This window comes from Argopecten irradians, chromosome 15, assembly GCF_041381155.1.
Source record: "Argopecten irradians isolate NY chromosome 15, Ai_NY, whole genome shotgun sequence".
Classification (NCBI taxonomy): Eukaryota; Metazoa; Mollusca; class Bivalvia; order Pectinida; family Pectinidae; genus Argopecten; species Argopecten irradians.
The window spans coordinates 26,505,399-26,520,487 of record NC_091148.1 but is presented as its reverse complement, the minus strand read 5'-3'; the positions used below and the strand labels follow the sequence as shown (position 1 = coordinate 26,520,487).

Here is a 15,089-nt window from a genome sequence, read left to right as displayed (position 1 = left end):
AATTGTGTTTCCGGCGCCGGTCGTACACGCTTCGAAGTTTTCTGAATGTTATTGTTTTTATTTCAATGGATTACAAAAGAAAGCTCACAGAGGGTGCCTTGGTGCCGAGTAAAAAGCCAAGAAATGACATGATAGTTGATTTGACGAATCAAGAAAATAATGCGTTGCTGCAGACAGTAAGAAAGTTTTATTAGTCTCCTAAGCCAGTAGGCAAACGTCATATATTATATTCAATATTCATTATTGTTTGAATGATTGATGTATAACCATTAATGCTATCGCATAATTAAATGATGTATTCATGTAATCAAAAGTAGGGTATGATACTGTATTTTGAGATAGTCCTAAAATGGCTACATTTGTAACAGAACAATTACAAATTGAAAGTTGAAAATGAAATGAAGCTGGTGTTCGAGTATATAAAAATGTACCAGTTTTATCAACACAAATATATAACATTTTGTCTTACTTGTACAACAAGTTGTCTATCAATTCGTTAATTATCGTGGTACGGAAGATTTCTAACCGCCGGTCACTGGGTGATGGCCAACACAATAGGGACCTATTTTCGTCGGGGGGGGGGGGGGGCTGTTTCGCTTATTACGGGGGGGGCTGTTTTGCTTATTACGAAAATTGAGATAATTCCAAATGAATGATGAACAGTAGGCGCTTGTGAGATCGTGTTTAAGCTGAAAATTTCTTGTACTTACATCGTGTTTAAATCTTTAAACCTATTGGTAATGGAAAGTGGCGAAAACCTCTGTTTACATAGAACAACATTATGTTTCCAACAGTACCGCACCAAAAATTTCGGGTAAGTTGAATTGCTGAAATAATTTGTAATAACCCAAAATCTAGACTATGAACAGACATGTGACTGTGGATACTTTGTTGACATACTACTGATCAGTGCACATGGACAGTCAAACGCTGACGGTAGGGTTTTAAAGTTTCATTTATAATGGACTTAATAAAATACCTTCGTTTTGGGGTATATTGCTACATCATTTTTATAAAATCACTTGGTTATAACACACACTCCCTTTTAAGCAAGACCAATCTTCCTTGATCAAATCTGCTTTGGCAGACGACACTCTTTATGAAATCACACGATAGTTCATGAGATATAAGCAAAATTGTAAACATGACGAAAACAAGTCCCTGACAAATTTAGGGCACTTGACCATATAAAGAGACCAATGGAGCAGCATGACTGGTGTTGGAATCAGAGATCAATGTAGCGGCATGACTGGTGTTGGAATCAGAGACCAATGGCAGTAGAAACATGACAGGTGTTGGAATCAGGAGACGAATGTAGAGACATGACTGGTGTTGGAATCACAGGCTAATGTAGCAGCATGACTGGTGTTGGAATCAGAAATCAATGTAGCGGCATGACTGGTGTTGGAATCGGAGACAAATGTAGAGACATGACTGGTGTTGGAATCACAGGCTAATGTAGCAGCATGACTGGTGTTGGAATCAGAAATCAATGTACATGTAGAGACATGACTGGTGTTGGAATCGGAGACAAATGTAGAGACATGGCTGGTGTTGGAATCAGAGGCTAATGTAGCAGCATGACTGGTGTTGGAAATCAGAGATCAATGTAGAAGCATGACAGGTGTTGCAGTCAGAGACCAATGTAGAGACATGGCTGGTGTTGGAATCAGAGGCTAATGTAGCAGCATGACTGGTGTTGGAAATCAGAGATCAATGTAGAAGCATGACAGGTGTTGCAGTCAGAGACCAATGTAGAGACATGGCTGGTGTTGGAATCAGAGGCTAATGTAGCAGCATGACTGGTGTTGGAAATCGGAGATCAATGTAGAAGCATGACAGGTGTTGCAGTCAGAGACCAATGTAGAGACATGGCTGGTGTTGGAATCAGAGATCAAAGTAGCAACATGATTGATGTTGAAATCAGAGATCTGCAATCATTAGCCGAACGCTCTACCATTGAGTTACACATGTTCATGTCAACGATGATCGACCAAGTCCAGTTCAGCTACAACCTTCGCATTAATTCCTTCCTTTTCCAAAATCTACGCCTTTAAATATGTAACAGAAGAGAAGAAAATGTAGTGGCCAAACCAGGATTCGAACCTGGGATCTTGGAACACTAGCCGAATTCTCTACCGCTGAGCTACCTGGTCACCGATGATCCACTCAGTCCAATCCCGCCACTCGGGCAGTTCTTAGAAGAGAATTGTAGCCATGCCATCAGACTGAGATTCAAACTTGGGACTTCTGAACACTGGTTGGATGCTTTACTCAGTGCTCCAGTTAAGATGCGTACACATGTAAAATACCCATTGAAAACCTGTCTATTACCTCTAAAAATTGTATGACTGTGTACAAATTACTCATACAATACTTATTATTAATAAACCCAATTAGTTTGAGCGCATACATCCAGAAATAGAATCGGAGGAAATTTAGTAAAATCAAATTAAGTCCAGTTATTTTTTGACTGTGCAAATTTGCACAATTGCTTGTTTATCATTGATTACTTTATAGTATAACCATAAAATTTTTTATGGAAATATCTCTGTTAAGTTTTGGGTTCGCATAGAAGACCAAGTTGTATTCCTCTCTTTCAAAAGTACAAGTACAATTACCAATCATAAAATCTGGAGCACTTAGTAATACTGTTTACTGATTCAATTACATTGTACCTGCTGGTCAGCGCTCAACCATGGCAGTCAATGCAAGTCCTGCTACATTTATATACCCCCTTTCAAGTCTGGTTGCACATAATCAGGCCAGAATTAATAAATTATGTGTTTGCCTAAACCCTACCCAAGACTTTATGACCGGGTAGGTAGGTAGGAAAATTATTTTATTTATTTACAAAGTTAATTCTAATTGCTTTCTCTATTTCTTTTAAAGCCAAATTTATATACATCACATATTATGATTCACTACATATCCAATGAGTGTCAAGGATAAGTAGCAAGACAAGCAAATACCAATGTAAAAGATATAAAGATCTGATTCTGACATCAATGAAAACAAGTTTTAAAAATATGTCAATAAAATAAAATTGAAGTTTTGAAACTTCAATAAAATAATTTGAGTAGGGGGGTTCAAATGGGTAGGTAGTATAGGGTTTAAGCAAACAAACAATATTTTAGTTTTGGTCTCATGTATTTATATTTAAGTTATATATATATAGCTATACTGAATTGGTTGACAAGCTTTTGGACGGTTCAAGGTTTAAATCTACTGGCTCACTCTTGTTGCTTCATTTTCATAAATCCTTACATTTTGCAAAATTGGCATGATTGCCAATCCATGTGCTTGTTTCAAGCCTTAGGATTTTATCCCAAGTTTGGATCTACAGGGAGTGCTTTGATTTAGTTATTGGCTTATTGCAGATCTTAAATTTTCATCATTTTGGGGAAATTATCAATGGTATACACTTGTTCATAATAATAATAAAACATGGTTATAACAAACTCTGGGGATCAACAAAGTCACTTCATTATGAAGTTGATTATACACTTATTAGATACATCTTATATTAACCTTGGTGGGGATTGGGGAACGAAAATCACTTATGACTATGTTATAACCATGAATTTGTTGTTAGTGTGTTCATTATAAACATGTTCTACTGTACAATGTATTATTTTTACAGGGCCCACCAAGATTGTCTAACCTAGAGGCTCCCATCATGTTGCTCTCAGGACACGAGGGAGACATATTTACCACCAAATTTTCACCGGATGGACAACTCCTCGCCTCATCTGGGTTTGACAGACTGATTTGTAAGTACAGAAATGATATAGTTAGGATTTAAGTAGGAAGTTCAATTTTCAAAAGGTTCAGAATGTTCTTTTGTTGTTATTTATTTGTTAATTTACAATTATACAATTAATATATACCCAGATAAGCAGTCTAGCCTGTCTTTTGGTTGTACAGAGTTATCTATCTTTGTTAGAAGGCATTATATCTACATGACATTCATTTATGCAGACTAGAGTGATCAATACAGGCTCTCTTTGACTTTTGTTAAAGGACAGAATTGATTCATTACTTTTGAAATGGTACTTGCAAAAATAAAAAAAAAAATTTAAAAAAACCCACAATTACTAGTTAATACCAGCTGTTTCTTTGGCTAGTTTATAGTTATATGTAAATATAAGATAATATCTGTTTCTTCTGGACCCAGATTTCTGGCTCGTGTACGGAGAGTGTGAAAATATCGCAGTCCTCAAAGGTCACACAGGAGCTGTAATGGAGCTCCAGTTCTCTACAGATGGAAAGTAAGAGTCTATAACAATAGGTGATGCTTCTAACATGAAAAATGTAACTCATATAAGTATATTACATAGAATTGTGAGTCCTTTACATGTGAATCACAACATAATAATGCATTTCAAAGGCTAAATGGCATATGCATGTTTACTGTAACAAATTAATGTGGTATGAGTACAGAAAAAATGGCTGATCATTTTTGTCCACAACTTAAATTTTGGTTCACTAATAAGCACCCAGGGTTGTTACAATTTTTAAAAGTCCTGGGCACTAATTACGGCGAATACGGTATATTGAAATCATGATTTTGAAAAATGACGAAATAAAAAGTAAGATTATGCATGTTCCTTTTTACAAATATACATATCCGTTTATATGTGATATATGCATTATTTTACAGTACTGTGTTTACCGCAGCCACAGATAAAACTATAGCATTATGGGATGTAGAGGTTGGTGAGCGTATAAAGAAATGTAAAGGTCACCAGAGTTTTGTGAACTCTGTAAACGTTGCTAGGCGAGGACCTCAACTCATCTGCAGTGGCAGTGATGATGGTACAATCAAGGTGAATATAGCGTCAGAGATTTTAGATAATAATATATACCAGTAGTGTCTTAAACGAGTTTCTCAAAATGTGCTGTAAAAATCCAGACAGCCATTTTGTTGAATTTTGACATTGTGCCTCTCGATGAGAAAGTGACTTATGGAATTACCTTGGCGTCGCCATCGGAAAACTATGTTATTTTGGTGCAAGTGTTGAAATACTGTTATCTGCAACAACTAGCATTGATTTCTGCATTAATATTACATCTTTAGATATTGCAGAGTTTGTGGGAAGTTATCGATTGTGATGTCATTATATTGTGAGCACAAATTATGTCATTTTCCCTGAAAAATATGACATTGCAACAATCAAAACATGACATAACAACCAATACCCAGCTGCAAGGGCAGATAACTCTGTAATATATAAACACAGAATAAAGATTGTAAGTGTTGGGATGTTCAATAATTTTATAAAGGAAGAAATGTTGGATGTTTCAAAAATGTGTGATTAGGCCCTTAGGTCTCTAACGGCTTCCAGAGGAGAGCTTTGCTGTTCTCTTATAGCTCTTGTTGTTTTACAGTTGTGGGACTCTAGAAAGCGTGGCGTATTACAGACGTTCCAGAGTACATACCAGGTTACAGCCTGTACCTTCAATGATACAGCAGAACAGATCATCTCCGGAGGAATCGACAATGACATCAAGGTCTGTGTCCTGGTACTTCCTGTACTGTTTCATGTGCGAATTAATTTCACGTATTACGCAAGCGATAAGAATTTGTTGTGGAAGTCTCAACTACAGTGGAACCTCCCGAAACCGATCATGGTCGGTGCACATAATTTCGGCCGGTTTAGAGAGAGTTCGGTTTGGAGAAGTGAACCGAATACCGTTCATTACGATCCGAATTTAATCGATCGGAAGTCGTTTTTTACACTAGTGTACCGCATGTATGCCTAGTGTTCGTTAAAACCGACCGATATTGATTGTTAATGTGAATGTTATCACAAAAGAGAGAATCATACGTTTAAAAGGAATGGATTACAACAATCTTGATTCTGTTACCGCTTATAAACGTAGTTTAGTTAGTTAGTTGCGTGAATGTTCTTATGGATGTTCTCGTCTGCACTAACCTACATACGGCCGATCGCTTCCGGTTACGTCAAGAATCAAATTATATGGTCTAATTACACGATGATCAGTCGATGCCGGTCATTATATGACATAGTCATTTTCTAAAACAATACATGGCTTCGGCTTCTTCATCAGATAATATACGACATATGTAAATAAAAAAAAACCCGTGTGATTTGAATACGAAACTATCTCTTTATTACTAGCTCTGCTTGTTTTCATACAGTAAACAAACCGCGTGCACGTGGTAGACTTTCGTTAAATATCTAAACAATAGACATGATTAAATAATTTCATCACTATCTCGGGTATAATTACCGTGTACCTGTAGCCTTCACATCTGTATACATGCCCCAGGACATGGCATGCGACAACTATGGAACAGGTACGTGTGTATTTCACGGTCGGTTGGTCAGACCTCATTGCAATCTATCGGTGTCGCTCAGGTAAGGCCGGTTTTCAGAAGTGTATTTTAGTGTTATTTGACTATTCCGATCTCAAAATCGGTCCGGTATTCGGAATTGGGAGGGATCGGTTTTGGGAAGTTTTATATACTATTAATAAAGAGGAATTCATTCCGTACATGACATCCATGTTCGGTTTCTAGAGGTGATCGGTTTTGAGAATGTTCGGTTTCGGGAGGTTCCACTGTACAATTATACCTTAGTTTTACTGTTAACCGCAATATTCAATCAATGTAAAAATATTATTAGGCACGAAAACATGGAATTAAATACCATTATCTCAAGATCAAAAATTTAAATTTGTGAAAATTAAATTTCATGGAATTCTTTCAAAGTTGCAAATTTTTGACCTAAGAGAATATATCTTGCTATGTCATACTTTGTATCACAAACCATCATGTCTCCCAACAACCAGGACAATAAATTTATATTATCACACTATCAATTAAGATGGATTATATGGTTGAAACATAGAATCTTATGAATAGTACATATCTTTGACAGGTTTGGGATCTAAGAAAGAATGACATGTTGTACCGACTACGGGGCCATGCGGACACGGTAACAGGGATGGAACTCAGTCCTGACGGCTCCTATCTACTCTCTAATTCCATGGATAACACAGGTAAGGGATGGGAGTAGTAATATAAGATGTAACTAGTAGGATCAGAATGGATGACCTATAGCTATCATGCCCCGTCGGTTGCCATGCACTGTTCTATGTAAGCTTTCAATTGAATTTCACCTATATGGCATTGAGCTGAAACTTGCCTGAAATGATCCTGATATGGTCCTGACCAATTCTTATATGGCCAACACAGCCGCCAACTTGACAAAAATATTTTAAACATCTCCAGTTCTTCTACTGCAATTTATCAAAAACTTACCTGCATTGATCTCGACATGATCCCAACGAAGTGTTATTTTGCCAATGGATTGTTATTTTTTTGGTTCGATCGAAAATCCAAGATGGCCACTTTAGCCACTATCTTGAAAACACATTCTGAACTTAAATGTCTATTTAAAAGTATAATGTACCTGAAACTTACCTGAAATAATCCAGACATGGTCCCAAACGAGGTGTCATTCTTTTTTAGGTCAATCCAAAATCTTTAGACGACCTCCTTTGCTGCCATATTTTGAAAACACATTTTGAACTTCTTGTTGTACCAGAGTGGTTAAGCTCAACCTTGACTTAATCCAGACATGGTCCCAAACAAGTGTTGCCATGAACAACACATTTTCTATGTCAGGTTCTTCTTCAGTTCCACATAAAATTTATATGAATTTAAAGAAAAGCGGACAGCCCAAAAAAAGTTGTTATTTTTAGATCCACTCTGTCCAAAAATCAAGATGGATGCCAAAGTCACAAGGTCACTTAGACGGGGTTTACTGTATCTTTTCTGTCATTTTCAGTGAGAGTCTGGGACATCAGGCCGTTCGCTCCACAAGAACGATGTGTCAAAGTATTACAAGGACACCAACATACATTTGAAAAGGTACGTGATGAGGTCATGTCTGTTCAGTATCACATTAATAGACTCATACAGGGCGTGGACTGGGATTTCTCCCATACTTGACAGGGTTTTGGGGCAGTTGCTAGGAAAAGATTACTAGAATATTTCACCCATTTGGGGTGAGACAGGAAAATCTCAAACCGAGGGGTTAGATTCTTAAGTTGTCAAACACAAGGCTTTGCCAAGCATTTGACAGCTTATGAATCTTATCCCAAGGGTTCAGATACTTGTCTCACCCCAAAGAGGGTGAATACTTCTTTTTCTCTTACCCAATATGAGCATGAACAAAGATCTTCTGTAGCTTGTCTTTACCCTAGGGTGAGATAGAAAAATCTCACATCAGTGAAATTGTGCATATCCCTGTCCAGGGTAGGAGAAACTGCTTATTAGTTACAGGGTTAGAAAAAAGACATCTCGCACACCCTTGACATAACCGTCATCAATACATGTGGAGACTGTCGTTGAGAAAATCATTCTGAACAATTAACTGAATTTATCTTTAAAGTATGAAAGAAAATAATCAAACATGGGTCTGCAAAATGGACAGGGATATCTGGACCCAAGTGAAATATTTTGACAGCCAACCCTCGGCAAACAACGGGTTGACCAGCCAAAATCTTTCACTCGGGTTGACATATCACTGTCCAATTGGCAGACCAATGTAATATTACATTAATCTCATCCCCAGTGTAAGGTATTGGATAGTCAACAAGAGGTTTTCCAAGTATTTACAGCTAAAATCTTACACTTGGGTTGAGATATCTCTGTCCACTTGACACACTCATATCAATGATGGAGTTTCAGTGGTATTAATAGGGAATTTGATTGTGCCTTAATCACAGCAATGTTTGACATCAAAAGTAATAATGTCAATATCAACGACAATTAATAGACGTTGAACATTTGCCATCAAAAGTGATAATGTCAATATCAATGACAATAGACATTGAACATTTGACATCAAAAGTGATAATGTCAATATCAATGACAATACATGTTGAACGTTTGACATCAAAAGAGATAATGTCAATATCAATGACAATAGATGTTAAATGTTGACATCAAAAGTGATAATGTCAATATCAATGACAATAGATGTTGAACGTTTGACATCAAAAGTGATAATGTCAATTTCAGTAACAATACATGTTGAACGTTTGACATCAAAAGTGATAATGTCAATATCAATGACAATAGATGATGAATGTTGACATCAAAAGTGATAATGTCAATATCAATGACAATAGATGATGAATGTTGACATCAAAAGTGATAATGTCAATATCAATGACAATACATGTTGAACGTTTGACATCAAAAGTGATAATGTAAACATCAATGACAATAGATGATGAATGTTGACATCAAAAGTGATAATGTCAATATCAATGACAATAGATGTTGAACGTTTGACATCAAATGTGATAATGTCAATATCAATGACAATAGATGTTGAACATTTTGCATCAAAAGTGATAATGTCATTATCAATGACAATAAATGTTGAACATTTTGCATCAAAAGTGATAATGTCAATATGAATGACAATAGACATCGAACGTTTGACATCAAAAGTGATAATGTCAATATCAATGACAATAGATGTTGAATGTTGACATCAAAAGTGATAATGTCAATATCAATGACAATAGATGTTGAATGTTGACATCAAAAGTGATAATGTCAATATCAATGACAATAGACATTGAACGTTTGACATCAAAAGTGATAATGTCAATATCAATGACAATAGACATTGAACATTTGACATCAAAAGTGATAATGTCAATATCAATGACAATAGATGTTGAATGTTGACATCAAAAGTGATAATGTCAATATCAATGACAATAGACATTGAACGTTTGACATCAAAAGTGATAATGTCAATATCAATGACAATAGATGTTGAACGTTTGACATCAAAAGTGATAATGTCAATATCAATGACAATAGATGTTGAATGTTGACATCAAAAGTGATAATGTCAATATCAATGACAATAGACATTGAACGTTTGACATCAAAAGTGATAATGTCAATATCAATGACAATAGATGTTGAATGTTTGACATCAAAAGTGATAATGTCAATATCAATGACAATAGATGTTGAATGTTGACAATCAAACATCAAAGTGATAATGTCAATATCAATGACAATAGATGATGAAATTTGACATCAAAAGTGATAATGTCAATATCAATGACAATAGATGTTGAATGTTGACATCAAAAGTGATAATGTCAATATCAATGACAATAGCATTAAATTTGACATCAAAAGTGATAATGTCAATATCAATGACAATAGATGTTGAATGTTGACATCAAAAGTGATAATGTCAATATCAATGACAATAGACATTGAACGTTTGACATCAAAAGTGATAATGTCAATATCAATGACAATAGACATTTGAACATCAAAGTTGACATCAAACAGTGATAATGTCAATATCAATGACAATAGATGAAGAATGTTGACATCAAAAGTGATAATGTCAATATCAATGACAATAGATGTTGAATGTTGACATCAAAAGTGATAATGTCAATATCAATGACAATAGATGTTGAATGTTGACATCAAAAGTGATAATGTCAATATCAATGACAATAGATGTTGAATGTTGACATCAAAAGTGATAATGTCAATATCAATGACAATAGATGATGAATGTTTGACATCAAAAGTGATAATGTCAATATCAATGACAATAGACATTGAACGTTTGACATCAAAAGTGATAATGTCAATATCAATGACAATGGACATTGAACATTTGACATCAAAAGTGATAATATCAAATCAATGACAATAGACATGTTGAACGTTTGACATCAAAAGTGATAATGTCAATATCAATGACAATAGACATTGAACGTTTGACATCAAAAGTGATAATGTCAATATCAATGACAATAGATGTTGAATGTTGACATCAAAAGTGATAATGTCAATATCAATGACAATAGGTATATGTTGAATGTTGACATCAAAAGTGATAATGTCAATATCAATGACAATAGATGTTGAACGTTTGACATCAAAAGTGATAATGTCAATATCAATGACAATAGACATTGAACGTTTGATATCAAAAGTGATAATGTCAATATCAATGACAATAGACATTGAACATTTGACATCAAAAGTGATAATGTCAATATCAATGACAATAGATGTTGAACGTTTGACATCAAAAGTGATAATGTCAATATCAATGACAATAGATTGAACTTTGACATCAAAAGTGATAATGTCAATATCAATGACAATACATGTTGAACGTTTGACATCAAAAGTGATAATGTCAATATCAATGACAATAGATGATGAATGTTGACATCAAAAGTGATAATGTCAATATCAATGACAATAGATGATTGAATGTTGACATCAAAAGTGATAATGTCAATATCAATGACAATAGATGTTGAACATTTGACATCAAAAGTGATAATGTCAATATCAATGACAATAGATGTTGAACGTTTGACATCAAAAGTGATAATGTCAATATCAATGACAATAGATGTTGAATGTTGACATCAAAAGTGATAATGTCAATATCAATGTCAGTAGACATTGAACATTTGGCATCAAAAGTGATAATGTCAATTTCAATGACAATAGACATCAAACGTTTGACATCAAAAGTGATAATGTAAATATCAATGACAATACATGTTGAACGTTTTACATCAAAAGTGATAATGTCAATATCAATGACAATAGACATTGAACGTTTGACATCAAAAGTGATAATGTCAATATCAATGTCAATAGACATTGAACGTTTGGCATCAAAAGTGATAATGTCAATTTCAATGACAATAGACATCAAACGTTTGACATCAAAAGTGATAATGTCAATATCAATGACAATAGATGTTGAATGTTGACATCAAAAGTGATAATGTCAATATCAATGACAATAGATGTTGAACGTTTGACATCAAAAGTGATAATGTCAATATCAATGACAATAGACATTGAACGTTTGACATCAAAAGTGATAATGTCAATATCAATGACAATAGATGTTGAACGTTTGACATCAAAAGTGATAATTGTCAATATAAATGACAATAGACATTGAACATTTGACATCAAAAGTGATAATGTCAATATCAATGACAATTGTAGTTGCAGTTTGGCTGCTGCATGTGTTAATGACGTCACACGGGTAAAAGATCACAATGTATCTAATACAGAATCTCCTGAATACAATGTATCTGTTACAGAATCTCCTGAGTACAATGTATCTGTTACAGAATCTCCTGAGTACAATGTATCTGTTACAGAATCTCCTGAGTACAATGTATCTGTTACAGAATCTCCCGAGTACAATGTATCTGTTACAGAATCTCCTGAGTACAATGTATCTGTTACAGAATCTCTTGAGTACAATGTATCTGTAACAGAATCTCCTGAGTACAATGTATCTGTTACAGAATCTCCTGAGCACAATGTATCTGTTGCAGAATCTCCTGAGCACAATGTATCTGTTACAGAATCTCCTGAGTACAATGTATCTGATATATAATCTCCTGAGTACAATGTATCTGTTACAGAATCTCCTGAGGTGCTCTTGGTCCCCAGACGGCAGCAAAGTCTCGGCTGGGTCAGGTGACCGCTACGTCTACGTCTGGGACACGACGTCCCGTCGAATCCTCTACAAGCTCCCGGGACATGCAGGATCTGTGAACGAAGTGGACTTTCATCCCACAGAACCCATCAGTAAGTTCAGTACAAGGTTGATATTTCACCTTAAAAGCAAAACTGACTAGGAAAATAACACATTTTACCACAAAATAAGTATCCAGTTTATCAAATGTGTTCTGTGTTCAGATTCTACATCATCTTTCTGCAACTACAACATTTAAATGTTAAAAGTCCAGCTTGATTTAGTAATTCACAGAAGTGATGACATATTTTTGATTAGAAATATAAAGTTATGCTCACAAAAATATGACGTTATAATCGCAAGGGCAAATATCTCTGAAAAATACAATGGCAGAATAACTTTTGGCGGAACTAGTAGTGATGGTCTTCTGTAAATGAAAGCGAGAAAATAAATATAATAAGAATATCCCTTGTTTCTTGATGAATACTAGTTATATCTTATCTTTCATATTTTTCACTTGTGCGAAAGTTTCCACCTCTCTCGATGAAATATAACTGGTATTCATCAAGTAACAAGGAATATCCTGTATGTCTTCATAGAGAACAGTGTTTATTTGTTAACTTTTATCATGACTGCAGTAATTGCATGTTTTCTGTAATCACATTACAACGTTAATCACATGACTTCTATAGATATGTGATCACATGATTTCTATAATCACATTACAATGTTAAGCACATGACTTCTAGATCTGTGGTCACATGATTTCTGTAATCACATGACTTCTAGATTTGTGATCACATGATTTCAATAATCACATTACAATGTTAATCACATGACTTCTAGATCTGTGATCACATGTTTTTTATAATCACATAATTATGTTAATTACATTGTTGTGATCACATGACTATAATATAAATACCTATTTTTGTGTATTTTTCTGTTTCAGTTGCATCCTGTTCGAGTGACAAGAAGATATATCTGGGGGAGATAGAATAAGAGCTTGTGTCTGTGAGGTGGACGTCGTGTGTTAGAATGAACAAGGAAATTTTAAAAGGTTGATAGATTTGGAGAATGTGTGTACAAACATTGTAAATAAGAGGTGTATGTTGAATGACATCCTGAAGAATTACTATAACTGTCGTCATATCCAGCCCAGAGCTACTGAAGGCTGTGTGTGGCAACAGATGATACCAGTAGTTTGGTGCTTTGATGTACACCAAAAGAACCAAATAATAGCCACTCCATGGCTTTGAAGTCTGGTGTCGCTCTCTGTTAAAAGTCAAAGGGAGATTTTGTAGGCCTGTGATTGTCAGCTTTTTTTTACTGAAATGCCTTCAGCGTTACCCCGACATAGTCGAGGATTGGATATATCAACAGTGATAGTAACCACTGGAGTATTGAGGATGTAGTATGAAACCCTTGAGTATCGAGGATGGTTTAATGATTGAGCCTGTCATGCATTTTTAGAAGAGTATGTGTCACATATTATGTTATATACATGTACATTTTTACCACATTATGGTCCATAACACATTTGAGCTTCAGAATCAGTCACAATGTAGCGTAATGGCTACATTTTTGGCTATTCTGTTAAAATATTGACGTAATTTCTAATCTTTACCATCAAACCAGGCAGCTAGATGTAAGATTTGTTGATTATTAATTATCGTCTTATTTTCAAAATTAGATTTAAAGTGATCTTCTGAAGGTTAACACTGATGGTGTATTCATAGAGACCATGTTCAGTGAACCTTCGATAATCTGGACACCTTTGATCCCAGCCTAATCCGTCCGGATTACAAGTTTTCCAGGCTGCCGAATTTGTTTCTATGTGTTGGTATGTAACATTATGGTTATCAGTTCCCTGACATTTCTGTTCAGACTCCAAAATTTCCAGATTATCAGGAGTCCACTGTCCAGTTGTCAAACATGCATGATAAGGACATATACATCGCCAGCCAAACTGTCGGATTACAAAATTTACGGACTGCTGGATTTAAAAAAAAAAAGTAGATTTGTTATGTACTGTTATGTGTATTGGGAAGGGTTGGAGATTTAATGACCTGTGTATTGGGAAGGGTCGGAGATTTAATAACTTGTGTATTGGGAAGGGTTGGAGATTTAATAACCTGTGTATTGGGAAGGGTCGGAGATTTAATAACCTGTGTATTGGGAAGGGTTGGAGCTTTAATAACTTGTGTATTGTTGACAACATCTTCAGTAAATCCAATACAGTATGGATTGTTCACTCAATAAAGAGATTTCTAAAGAACTCTCTCCGATCAACATCAACATTGGTGGAAAATTTGACAGTACATACATTGTTATTGCTGCTACAAAACTCATTAGCACTGATCGAAGGGGTCTTTCAAGACAAAATTGACTGGTTCAATAATAATTAATAAGTTATGGAAAGTAAACAGGTCGGGGACTTTGATATTTGTATAGAATGTACAATGAGATGTTGGACAGTCGTCTTTACTTTACATGAATAAACAACTAAACATTAAGGTAGGTCTTTTGTCTGTA

At 35.1% G+C, this 15,089-nt stretch overlaps 1 protein-coding gene across 1 annotated transcript; it reads left to right on the top strand.

The window, feature by feature from the left end:
* Window positions 1–4: 4 nt before the first annotated feature.
* LOC138309362 (U5 small nuclear ribonucleoprotein 40 kDa protein-like) lies at window positions 5–15,070 on the top strand. Its single transcript, XM_069250542.1, has 9 exons — window positions 5–176; window positions 3,644–3,773; window positions 4,178–4,271; window positions 4,664–4,829; window positions 5,392–5,514; window positions 6,909–7,029; window positions 7,821–7,903; window positions 12,502–12,667; window positions 13,507–15,070. The coding sequence occupies exons 1-9, from the start codon at window positions 66–68 to the stop codon at window positions 13,554–13,556; spliced, it is 1,044 nt and encodes a 347-aa protein (XP_069106643.1). The 5' UTR covers window positions 5–65; the 3' UTR covers window positions 13,557–15,070.
* Window positions 15,071–15,089: the final 19 nt, after the last annotated feature.

What these genes read in the sequence shown, in the direction of transcription:
- LOC138309362 (XM_069250542.1), top strand. Translation starts at nt 66, where the DNA reads ATGGATTACAAAAGAAAGCTCACAGAGGGTGCCTTGGTGCCGAGTAAA. An exon ending in ATAATGCGTTGCTGCAGACA is followed by an intron (nt 177 to 3,643) that starts GTAAGAAAGTTT and finishes TTATTTTTACAG; the next exon opens with GGCCCACCAAGATTGTCTAA. An exon ending in TAATTCCATGGATAACACAG is followed by an intron (nt 7,030 to 7,820) that starts GTAAGGGATGGG and finishes TGTCATTTTCAG; the next exon opens with TGAGAGTCTGGGACATCAGG.